Source organism: Chelonoidis abingdonii, chromosome 5 (genome assembly GCF_003597395.2).
Source record: "Chelonoidis abingdonii isolate Lonesome George chromosome 5, CheloAbing_2.0, whole genome shotgun sequence".
In the NCBI taxonomy this organism is placed as follows: domain Eukaryota; kingdom Metazoa; phylum Chordata; order Testudines; family Testudinidae; genus Chelonoidis; species Chelonoidis abingdonii.
Genome location: NC_133773.1, coordinates 3768406 through 3781278, shown reverse-complemented (window position 1 = coordinate 3781278; position 12873 = coordinate 3768406). Strand labels below are relative to the sequence as shown.

The window sequence follows — 12873 nt, the reverse complement described above, 5'->3', positions numbered from 1 at the left end:
AGTTGTTCTTTGAGATGTGTTGCACATGTCCATTCCAATCCTGGCATGTGCATGCCCCACATGTAGTTGGTAGAAATTTTTCTCCTAGGTGTTATCTGTTGAGGCAGCTTAAGCACCCTCTGCACCACATGCCGTTGGTGTCTGTATAAAGGGCCCAGCTTACCCTGAGCCCTCTCAGTTCCATCCTTCTGGAAACTCCAATGTAGAGCAGCAGGAGAGTGGGTTGTGGAATGAATATGTGCAACATCTCGAAGAACAAGAGTTACAGAGGTTTAGTAACTTTTTTCTTCGAGTGATTGTACTCCTGGTGACTCTCAAGCAGCAATATAGTGGGTGGAGGGACTGGAGTTCTTATACACACAGACTCGACCAAATTTGGCATCATCTCTAAAGTACTGGGTGATGGTGTAATAGGTGGAGAAAGCATGCACCAACGAACAGGTTGTTGCTTTGCAAATGTCCTGCATAAGGATCTGAGCTAGGTATGCCACAGAGGTCTTGTGGAGTGAGCTGTCAGTTTGACTGGTGGTGAAATGTCTGCCAGATCATAAACAAGCAGGGATGCAGGAAGTTATTGGTAGACCATTCATTCTGTCTGTTATAGCTAAAAACAGTTGCATGGACTGCCGAAGTGGTTTGGTCCCGCCTATGTACAACGCCAGCTGCTAATCTCTATTTGCGTGTGGGTTTGGATAAAAACAGTTATATTTCAAATTTTCATAACAATCAATTTACTACTTTAGAAAGAAATGCTCTCATCTGGGTTAAGTAAACTATCTTTAAAAGAAGATTGTATACAGTGGTTCAGATGTGAGGGCATGCAGTTCAGAGATCCTTCTGGCAGAAGAGATAGCAATGAGGAAAGGTATAAGAAGCACATTGCTAACAGTTCAAATGGTGGTCCCATAAATTTGGACAAGACCAAGTTCAGGTCCCAAGGGTGGGTGGGAGGGCAATAGGCTCCCTTAATTGAGGGTACAACCTTTCCAGGCCTTTAAGAATCTAATTGTGATGTCATTAGGGGAAAAAAAAAAGAGTTATCTGTGTGAGTATAGAAAGCGGATGTTGCTGCCAGGTGAACCTTGACAGAGGAAATTGCTAAATCCTGTTGTTTCAGGTGCAGCAGATAGTTGAGTATGTGTTGAATTGATGAATGCATCAGGGAGACTCCCATTTGAAAGGCCCAGACAGAGAACTGCTTCCATTTTGACAGGTAGGTGGCCCTGGCGGAGGGCTTTCTGCTACTTAGTAAGACCTGGCAAGCTTGCTCTGAGCAAACCTGTTCTCCGGGATTTAGCCACAGAGCTTCCAGGCTGTTAGATGAAGGGCTTGCAGGTTCAGGTGGAGCAGCCAATCGTGTGGTCTTGGGATATCAGATCCAGGTGCATTGGGACTGAGATTGGAGTTGCCACTGAGAGGTCCAGTAAAGCTGAGAATCAGCACTGGCGGGACTACACTGGAGTTACTAATATAACCTAGGTGTGATCCCTCTTGATCTTTAGCAGCACTCTGTAGGGGCAGCATTGAGGGGGGAATGTAGTAGAACTTTTCTGTTTGGAATAGCAGGAAAATGTCTGTTATTGAGCCCAGACTGTAGCCTGGCAGGGAGCAAAACTGATGACATTTTCTATTGTACTAGTTCACAAAAAAATGTCTATGTGGAGAGTCCCCCACAGCCGGAAAATGCATCTATCTATATCCAGGTGAAGAGACCACTCGCTCCGCACTTCTGAAAGGTAACATGTCTCAAGGTTGGCTGAACGAGCTATGCAAAATTCCCACAAGTGAACTGCTTCCTGCCAAAGGCTTCCTGCTTGTTAAAGTAAAACATAACTGTGGTGTTGTCTATAAGAACAGATTTCTCCCTCTGATAGGAGATAGCATAGCCTGACAGGCAAGAAAAATCACCCGGAGTTCTCTGATGCTGGTATGAAAAGAGAGCTTCCTCAAGGACCAAGGACCCTGAAACCAGAGGGACTCCTCACTCTAGAGCTGATGCATCTGAGACCAGAGTCACTGAAGGCTTAGGATGAATGAAGGGAATTCTTGCACAAACACTGCAAGGGGCTCCAACCACCAATTCAGCAACATTAGAATTCACATAGGTACTGTGTCCAGATGAAGACAGCTTAGCAAGTACACTGAGGCCAGCTATGCTGGGAGGAGTCCGAGGTGCTGACACACTTCTTTACTATACATGTGCACGAGCCCATGTGCCCTAGGAGCTTCACAGTTTCAGGCTGTTGTGACTGGATGAACCTTGAGGTGTGTCACTAGAGATTGGAATCTTGACTCTGGCCTGAGTAGAGTCGAACACAGACCCTTATAAGCTCTGTACCAGGCAAACAGTAAACTTGTCTGCACTGATCAATAGGCCTTGAACAATGAGTTCAGTGCTGGATATAACCTGGGCTTTGGACTGTCTCTTGACTAGCCAGTCATCCAGGTAAGGGTAGACCTGCACTCCTAGTCTCTTCAGGAATGCTGCTACCATGGCCAGACATTTTGGGAACAGTTGAGGAGCTGCAGAGAGGGCGAATGGAAGCATCATGAACTTGTAATGCAAGTGCTTCACTATGAACCTAAGGAACTTTCTATGCCCTATGTACATTGACACATAAAAGTAGGCACCTCTTAAATCAAGAGTAGCACACCAGTCTCCATGGTCCAGAGAGAGAATGAGGGATGCCGGGTGACCATGTGGAACTTTATCTTTTGAGATAGTTGTTGGTAGAATGTTGTGCTGTGGATGTGGAAGGATTTCTTTCTGGCTCCAGACTGGATGAAACCTGCCTAGGCACTGGTGTCCATAAGCAAAGAAGTGCTTAGACTTAGGCCACACACACTACTCTTAACCCCATGCCTAGCAGAGTTGGGTGCAGAGGATTGCCCCTTTTCAGCACTCTGCTTCTTATGCTTCTCCTTCGGCACTGGGGACAGTGAATGATGCCAGGACTCAGGCATGGTAAGAAGCACATTACTTAGTGATGCTGAGGCACCTGGCTCAGATGGAGGTCTCAAGGTCTCCATCAGTAGAAACTTTAGCTTGGATTGAAGATCTTAAAGTCCCTGCAGATTTGGCAATGCTCTCCAATACGAGCTTCCCCAAGTGCAGGTTGCTCATGGGCATAGCCTTACTGCAGGAAATTGAGGACTTGAAGCCTGGTGACAAAGGCATCCTTCGGCACCGAGAATTGAATGAGATTCTCATATGGGATAAAACTTAACCAACTAAACTCTAATAACCTTATTGTCACTAAACTATTTGGGGGAAAATTAGAGAACACAGTCCACTGAATACTTGCAAAAGCAAGGAAAGCAGTTAAAGCAACTGTCTCAGCTGGTACCATTGAGGGGAAAATTTCTGGTGACTGTGCACAGGGTATGCACACACCAAGAGTGGAATGCGCATGTGCAATCACTCGAAGAAGGAAGCTGTGTGGAATTCTTCCTGGTCTTCTCTGAAAGTCACAGCATTCCCATTCTTGTCGGCCATAGCTGTGTAGAATGCCACTGGGTCCTCTTGGTGCTTACAAACTCCCAAACCTCTAGTTTCCACTCTCTGGTTCCTTGGTTAACCAATTCTTTTCTTTCACACTACCTCCAAGCACAATAACTGCAGCTACACTCACTGAAACTCCTGTTTGCCACTCTTGTTCACCTGCCTTCTCTCTTTCAATCAACCTCACAAACTGTAAACAAAATTAGTCCCCAAAGTACAGAAGGGGAACAAAATACAAAAAAACTCGACAAGGGCAGCACCAAGGACATTGCACAATCTCAGCTTTCTGCAACTTTGGCAGTTAGAAGGAACTGAACAGTGGCTTGGGTCTTCCCCCACTCCTCTTTTTATATCACTGGAACCTCCAGGGATGGAAGGGAAAAGTAATCCCAATGGACACAGCTTTCCAAAAGGTTCCAGAAGCTTATGGCAGAGGTGCAGAGATTCCACAAGTGAGAACATGCTGAGGCCACTTGAAGATCAGATGTTAAGATTTCAAAATGAAGCCCTAGGGTATGTAAAACTGATTTTTCTTCTTTTATTACTGATAGTCTTCTATTGATCTTACATATATGTTGCTTTTGTAGTCTCTACAGATAGGGATATGAAGGCCAAGTACTCAGACTCTCTGATAGTGGGACTTTCTGAAGGGATCTCTTATCACTAAGGAAAGGCTGCAGCAATCCTTAGGGAGACTCACTGCCATGTTTCTCAAAGGTCAACACCAACTAAAACTACCTTGTAAACCCCTTCATCAACTTAGCATCACATGAGAGAATCTTTCAAAACTTCTATTTCCATTTCTGCATCACACTCTTGATTCATTATAGACTCATAGACTTTAAGGTCAGAAGGGACCATTATGATCATCTAGTCCAACCTCCTGCACAACGCAGGCCACAGAATCTCACCCACCCACTCCTGTAACAAACCCCTAACCTATGTCTGAGTTACTTAGGTCCTCAAATCATGGTTTAAAGACCTCAAGGTGCAGATAATCCTCCAGCAAGTGAACCGTGCCCCACGCTGCAGAAGAAGGCAAAAAACCTCCAGGGCCTCTGCCAATCTGCCCTGGAGGAAAATTTCTTCTCGACCCCAAATCTGGTGATCAGTGAAACCCTGAGCATGTGAGAGTAGCACCATTAGTTCCAAGATCTGCATCTCTACCCTTCAGAAAGAAGAGAGACACTTGAAACATCCGACTAAGTGGGTATTCTCCCACGAAAGCTCATGCTCCAATATGTTTGTTAGTCTATAAGATGCCACAGAACTCTTTGCCACTTTTACAGATCCAGATTAACACAGCTACCCCTCTGATATTTGAAACAAGGTAAGTTACTCACAAGGAATATTTTAAAGTGTCATCTAGTTCCATGATAGCAGCCTGGTTCCCACAACGATAACAGTAATTGGGTGCACTGAAAATGGTAACCACATTTCGATCATGACACCAGTTGTAACCCTGTAATGTAAAATAATTAAATTCTCATTAAAAACCTTAGTACAGATCATAAGAGTGGTCATGGTTGGTCAGACCAAAGGTCCATCTAGCCTAGTGTCCTCTCTTCTGACAGTGGCCAATGCCAGGTGCCCAACAGGGAATGAACAGAACAGGTAAATCATCAAGTGATCCATCCCCTGTCAGCCATTCCCAGCTTCTGGCAAACAGAGGCTAGGGACACCATCCTTGCCAATGGCCATTGATGGAGCTATCCTCCATGAATTAATCTAGTTCTTTTTTGAACCCTGTTATAGACTTGGCCTTCACAACATCCTCTGGCAAAGAGTTGCACAGGCTGACTGTGCACTGTGTGAAAAAATACTTCCTTTTGTTTGTTTTAAATATGTTGCCTATTAATTTCATTTGGTGACCCCTAGTTTGTATGTTATAAGAAGGAGTAAACAACATTTCCTTATTTACTATCTCCACATGAGTCATAATTTTATAGACTTCAACCATATGCCCCCTTAATCGGATCTTTTCTGCTGAAAAGTCCCAGTCTTATTAATCTCTCCTCATACAGAAGCTGTTCCATAACCCTAATCATTTATGTTGCCCTTTTCTGAACCGTTGTCCAATTCCAAAATCTCTTGAGATGAGGTGACTACATCTGCACACAGTATTCAAGATATGGGCATACCATGGATTTATATAGAGGCAATATAATATTTTCTGTCTTATTATCAATCCCTTTCTTAATGATTCCCAACATTCTGTTTCCTTTTATGACGACCACTGCACATTGAGTGGATGTTTTCAGAGAACTATCCACAAGGACTCCAAGATCTCTTTCTTGAGTGGTAACAGAGAATTTAGACCCATCATTTTACATGAATAGCTGGGATTAGGTTTTCCAGTGTGCATTACTTTGCATTTATCAACACTGAAATTCATCTGCCATTTTGTTGCCCAGTCACTCAGTTTCGAGAGATTCTTTAGTAGCTCTTTGCAGTCTGCCTGGGACTTAACTATCTCCAGTAGTTTTGTATCATCTGCAAATTTTGTCACCTCAGTTTACCCTTATTCCAGATCATTTATGAATATGTTGAATTGGACTAGGCCTAGTACAGACCCCTGGGGACACCACTATTTATCTCTCTCCATTCTGAGAATTGACCATTTATTCCTACCCTTTGTTTATCATCTTTTAACCAGTTACCAAACCATGAGAGGACCTGCCTTCTTATCTCATGACAGCTTACTTTGCTTAAGAGCTTTTGGAGAGGGACCTTGTCAAAGGCTTTCTGAAAATTTAAGTACATTATATCCACTGGATCCCCCTTGTCCACATGCTTACTTATCTCCCCTCAAAAAATTGTAGTAGATAGGTGAGGCATGATCTCCCTTTACAAAAATCACGTTGACAGTTCCCCAACAAATTATGTTCATCTATGTGTCCGACAAATTTGTTCTCTACTATAGTTTTAACCAATTTGCCTGGTACTGAAGTCTGGCTTACCGGCCTGTAATTGCGAGGATCACTTCTGGAGCCCTTTTAAAAAACTGGCATCACATTAGCTATCCTCCAGTCCTTTGGTACAAGTCTGGAAGCTCCTCTTAAAAGCTTAAATGGGTTATGAGCACTTAATAGGGCAGCCTTCTTTTAAGTGTTTCCATTTTGCAATGATCTCAATCTTCAAATACAGTAAAAGCTTTGTTATCTGGCATGTTGGGTGAATGTGTGTGTGTGGGGGGGTGCCAGTAAGTAAAAATTGCGGTTAACTAAGAGAGGGAGTTTGGATGTGGGAGGGGGCTCAGGAGGTGGTGCAGGGTGCCAGATCCAGGTGGTGTTCACCTCAGGTGGCTCCCCACAAGTGGCAACCTGTCCCTGCTGCTCCTAAGCAGAATCATGGCTAGGCAGCTCTGTGCACTGCCTCTGCCGCTGTGGGGCCAGCACTTGGGGCAGGGGTAGTGCGCAGATCCGCCTAGCCATCCTGTCACCTAGGAGCAGCAGGGACAGGTCACTGCTTGCAGGGAGCCATGCAGAGCCAGGTAGGGAGCCTGCTGCCCCATGCTTCCTGGACTATAAACCGGACTTGCAATGAAGATCAGAAATGTCGGTTTATTTAGCTTTCTGATTGTTAAAGTGCGGGATAACAAAGCTTTTACTGTAATTGTTTCTTCTTAGCAGCTATTTCAAAATAAGTAAACTCTGTGTAGACATGAAAAACTTTTTCAGCCTCTACATATTAAGGTCACAGCACAAGTTATAAATGACTGATTATTGGTAATTTAAACTATTAATGACTTCCCTGTTTATTAGTACCTTTGTTTGCAAATCCCAGAGAACAGTATCCTAGATGTACCTAGATGTTTTTAAATAGGAACGTTTAATTTTTTTAAAATCTGAGTATTGACGTTCAAGCTCATCAGCTTACACACTCTACGTGTTTTTATGTACAGCACAAGCTACAAAGGATCTACTTAAACTGAATTAAAAATAAAAATGCTCCATTGACCCACCTGGCAATTTTCCAGTAATTCTATCTATACCAGCTGGATGGTTTAATCCCTGTTGCAACTGACTGCTACATATTACAGGATAGCCTATTTAACACATTAGTAGAGGAAAAGATTGTCAGAATGCAAGCAGACTATACTTTTGTAGCCAGCCCTTAGCATGAGCCACCTTTATTCCCTTTGACTTACTCACTTAAAAAAACCCCAAAACACCATTCTCCTACTAATTCAACTAAAATGCCAAGTGTAAAGTATTACTTTTCAGACCTATTGCACATTATGAAAAGCCTCTCAGGGTTTAGAATTTAAGCCTGTCAACTATGGACAACCTTGCATTTATAAGACATTATGTCTTCAGTATTTGTATCACTTCATCTAGGGTAGGCTATTGTAACAAAATACGCTCACCATACCTCCATCACAAGTTGGTGAGCACGGGAGACCAGTGTAAGACCATTGGCATGGTTAAATGTTTCAGAGATATCCTGTCCAAACGTGTAGCCAGCACCACGTGGAGAAATACCCCAGCCTCCGCGATCATCTGGATCTGACCATAAAAGATCACACATTGGGCCCTAACAAGGAAAGCAGACATTTTAGTTAGAAGAAAAATATTATAGAGTCTACTCTGAAAGGCATTTTATTTACAACAAACATTTCCAAGCCCTCATTCTCTGAGTATATGCTGAATATTTATTTTTTTTCCCTTTTTTTACACACACACACACACACACACACACACACACACACACTTTCATGGTATAGTATTTCATAATCTTAAAAAAGGGTACTCACTACTTATATAGTACTGACAATCCCAGATGTTCACAGATCATGAATCAGTCTCCAAATATCATGACATTGGCTTAAATATCATGAGTTTAAACAACGTTGAATTTGGAGCTCTTTGTAGTTTTCGTCTGGTTTGGATCTTTTGGGGGGGGGGGGGGCAGGGCAGCGTGTGGCTGGTGTCAGATGGCAGGGGGAGAGCAGGGCAGCGTGTGGCTGGTGGCAGATTGTGGGGGGGGGGCAGGGCAGCACTCACATCAAGTTTTCAAGCTTTTCTCCACAACCAGGACTAGAAACTTTTTTCTAAAGTGAAAGCTGAGATTCTCATGTAATCTTGTTAGGAGATGGAGCTTTAAGTGAAACATCAAATATCATGAGACTCATGATAAAAATCACAAGAGTTGGCAATACTGTTTATAAACACTCTTTGAGAGCTTGAAACTGAAATGATTCCTCCACAATTCCTCCCTCTCCCCTTCAATGTGTGACCACTGACCGACACTGCAGGCTTGCTCATGAACACTGGCTTAATAGTCTTTTTGAAAATAGGGAATACAGTAACTCCTCACTTAACGTTGTAGTTATGTTCCTGAAAAAAACGACTTTAAACGAAACAATGTTAAGCGACTAATTTCCCCATAAGAATTAATGTAAATGAGGGGGTTAGGTTCCAGGGCAATTTTTCTCACCAGACAAAAAAAGACTATAATACACACACACAATAAGTTTTAAACAAACAATTTAATACAGGTACCCAGTGATGATGATTGTGAAGTTTGGTTGAAGTGGTGGAGTCAGACAGTGGGATATTTCCCAGGGAATGCCTTACTGCTAAATGATGAACTAGCAATTGGCTGAGCCCTCAAGGGTTAACTCTCTCACTCTACAGGGCAGCAGGAATAGAAGGAAGGGTGACAGCAACACCTTGTGTGTGAGAGAGATGTGCATTTCCCCTTTAAGTACCCTGACCCTATTCTTAAGTACACTGCCTTGTTAATTAGATCAGCTTGCTGAGACTGCAGCTGCTGCCAGCAAGCTCCCTCCATCCTGAGCCCTGTCAGGTGTCCCCCCTGCTCTATGGAAGATGGGGTAAGCGGGGTGCAGGAACCTCGGGGAACAGCTCCAAGGCAGAGGGCAGGAGCAGCACATGGCAGTGGGAAGAGGGACAGCTAAACTGCTGGCAGTTGATAGCCTGTTGGACAGCTGCTGCACAGGGAACTTAGGGGAGCTGATAGGGGGCTGCAGCTCCATCCTGGTTCCAAGCCCCCACCAGCAAGCTGCAATGGGCTGCTCTTCCTGCAGGTAGTGGACAAAGCAGGTGGCTACCAAATGACGTTAGAAGGGAGTATTGCACAACTTTAAATGAGCACGTTCCCTAATTGATCATCAACGTAACCACGAAACAATGTCAGCTGGGATGACTAAGTGAGGAGTTACTGTACTTGACCACATCATGGATAAGAAAACAAATTATGAAAATTATATTGATGTAGGCATAAATAACCATAGAATCATAGGGTTAGAAGGAACCACAAGGGTCATCTAGTCTAAGCTCCTGCCAACACGCAGGATTTATGTCTAAAGCATCTAATATGAGAGACAGTCAGAGTCTAGTTCCCTCAACTGATCTCCTGTCCTTTTGTAGAGGTTCCCATATCTCAGCAGGAGCAACCAGAATTCCATTCCCAAAATGAAGTTATTCTGTCATTTAACTAGTTTATATTAGTTGTGCCTACTATTTCAGTCAGTTACCTAGTCCATGCATTAGTCAGTGTATTTTGCTGACAAGAGAGCAAGTGTGTATGTACAGCACCAGCCAGGAAATCTCATTCCTGACTAGACAGCTACCTTGACAGAGTTTGGCCCCATCACATTTGCTGAAGCTCAAAAAGTTGTGAAAAAAGTATTAGAGCCACAAGCTGCGAGGCAGATTTCTGCTGGCTTTCACTAGCCAGAAGGGCATGGAACTATGCCCACTACTAAAAGGAAAAAAGTCAAAGAAGGAAAGCTGCCAGGCTCCTTGAAAAACAGAGTAGATTACCCAGTCCCCCTGAATTCAACAATACAAACTGAAAACATCAATCACTGTCCCACTTCCAGCCATGCACTGCTGGCAAAATAATTAAGCAGAAACCACCAAATGCCAACATCTGATGTCACCCAACATCCTGCATGTCTCAGCTACAATTCAGACAAGGGTAGAGCACAAATATATCCCTTGAATCACCAACAGTTGACCTCTTTTTGGCAACTACAAGCAGGATAAAAAGGTTGTGAAAATCAATTTGACAAGTGGAAAAGGGGCAGAGCTCTGGTGCAGAGTCCAATGTATTCTCCACCTGGCTACTTAGGGTACATCTACACTGGAATAAAAGACCTGTGGCATGGCTGTGGGTGGTCTGGGTCAGCTGAGCTCTAAAATTGATGTAGTTGTTCAGGATCTGGGACCCCACAAGGTGGGAGGGTCCTAGAGCCTGGCCTGGAGCCCAAGCCTGAAAGTCTACACTGCGATCTTACAGCCCAAAAGCCCAAGCCAAAGACAGCTAACCCAAGCCAGGCATGAACACGGTGTGCGTCTTTGATTCCAGTGTAGACAAACCCTTAGAGCAGTGGTTCCCAATCTTTTCCGAGTGGCGGGCACCAGACAACAAGCCACCGAGGTCAGCAGACAAGCATCCACTGAAATGCCGCCGAGAAGTGACACCTCTTGATGACATCACTTCTCGGCGGCATTTCAGTGGATGCTTGTCCGTCGGCCAGTACACAGGCACTCAGATGCCCCAGTGGGCGCCATGGCGCCCGCAGACACCACATTGGGGACCACAGCCTTAGAGGATGCAGGAGAAAAAACAGAGTGGCTTCTACCTTGGAGCTGGCCCAGCTCTTCAATTGTCTCTAATCTGCCTGAGCCAGGCTCCAGGTACTCTGCAGCAAAATGGAGCTAAAATTCTCCAGACACTCCACAGAGGTTTTCACTGAATTAAATATGAAAAATCAGTCAGTGACCCCTGCTATTTAATCTGATGTTCAATTTTACGTTTTCCATATTTTCAGTTTTCAATATGCTGCAGATTTTTGCACTGACAATGTCTAATCACACTGTAGAAGTTGCTAGGAAATGAGAGGTTTTAGAACACTGGGAATTGTAGCATCAGCAAGATGAACAAGCATATTAGCTAGATATTTCTGTTAAACTGATAGATAGTTAAATTTTGCATTTAAACCACTTCCTCTTGCTTTCCAAGTCAACAAGTCTAAAGTGTATGGGGCAGTTCCCACAGTCTATCTTTCCAGGTGTAGTCTGCCTGAATCTTCGCTGCATTGTTTTACACGGATTACATTTTTAAGCATATCTTTGCTACTATAAGAGCTAGGATACATACGTTGTTTTTTCTGTGAAAACTCAGATACCAGACAACAATTTTATGTCAAGACTAAAGTTCCACAGAAAAGCCAAACAGCCATGAAATCTCAGAATATCTGAGTCCTTTGACTAAGTAGTGGGTATTCTATTTGGAGCTTCCCATTCCTCCTGGGAGAAATGTATGCTTCACTTTTTCCCCTCAGATGGATGCTAGAAGAGACTTTGCTATCCTTCATACTTCACTCTCAAGAAGTATCATTTTGATTTGTTTCTATCCCTCAGTCTATTTTGCATGCACTCTCTCCTCCCCTGTTTGGTTTGTCTTTCCTGCTCCCCACAGAATTATGTCCTTGCTGCAAAGTAAAGTTGACCAAATTCTTGTAAATTGCACTCCACTACAGGTTACCTATTTAACAGGGCAACTTGAGCAGAAGTGGCATTTATTCACATGGTAAGGAGAAACTTGTTTAACACGAAATGTGCAAACCAGTACACACACTTCCCTATCCAAATATTTCATCAATTTGGGGGCTGATGAGGTATCAAAGTCAGAGAAGATAAGAGTGTGGGAAATACTACTACCTCTTCCTTTGCCAATTCTGCTGTCATAACATACTGGTTTGGTTTATTTATTTAAAACTACAATATTTGTCTGTTACAATCTACTGTATCACTATGTATCTCACTTTAGAATATCAGATTTCAAAATGGAGGATAAATGTGCATATAAAAATATCCGAACATATTTGTAAAGTCACAGCGCATTTCCTTTCAAGTTACCTCATGTGGAACTTCCTGGAGACGATCCAGAGCTCTGATATGATCCAGTGTATCTATAGATGGAGAGAGACCCCCATGGAGACAGAATATCTGTCCAGGAACAAAAAAATAATATTGATTCTGACCAAGAAAAGACCTCACTTTGAAAAGTAAAGTTAACTAGCTTATGCTTATCACTGTTCAGATTCATAGCATTCTAAACCTCATGGCACAGAACACAGTTCTCACACTCAAAAATTAATTCCACCAAAAGAGAAACACAGAATTCTGTAAGTGGTGAAGATCACCAAAGAAAGGTAATATTTCTTCATTTCCATTTCAAAATACTTTGACTACCACAGCACTTAACACATAGGGTACAACCTGCATGTGAATCAGGAGGGGACTCCAGCCTATTGAGGTGGTAGGTTAGGGAAGCCAATTAAAATCCTGCACTAGTTAGGACAGCAGGACCCAAGATGGGATGGAAAGAGCAGC

At 43.3% G+C, this 12873-nt stretch overlaps 1 protein-coding gene across 1 annotated transcript in view; it reads right to left on the bottom strand.

The window, feature by feature from the left end:
* PPP2CB (protein phosphatase 2 catalytic subunit beta) overlaps window positions 1-12873 on the bottom strand; it is a 30047-nt gene that overhangs the window by 4288 nt on the left and 12886 nt on the right. The window contains exons 4-6 of the mRNA XM_032796576.2: window positions 12397-12486; window positions 7877-8038; window positions 4846-4964 (exon numbers count right to left, since the gene is read on the bottom strand). Coding sequence (XP_032652467.1) covers window positions 4846-4964; window positions 7877-8038; window positions 12397-12486 — 371 coding nt within the window. The remainder of the gene's footprint in view (window positions 1-4845; window positions 4965-7876; window positions 8039-12396; window positions 12487-12873) is intronic.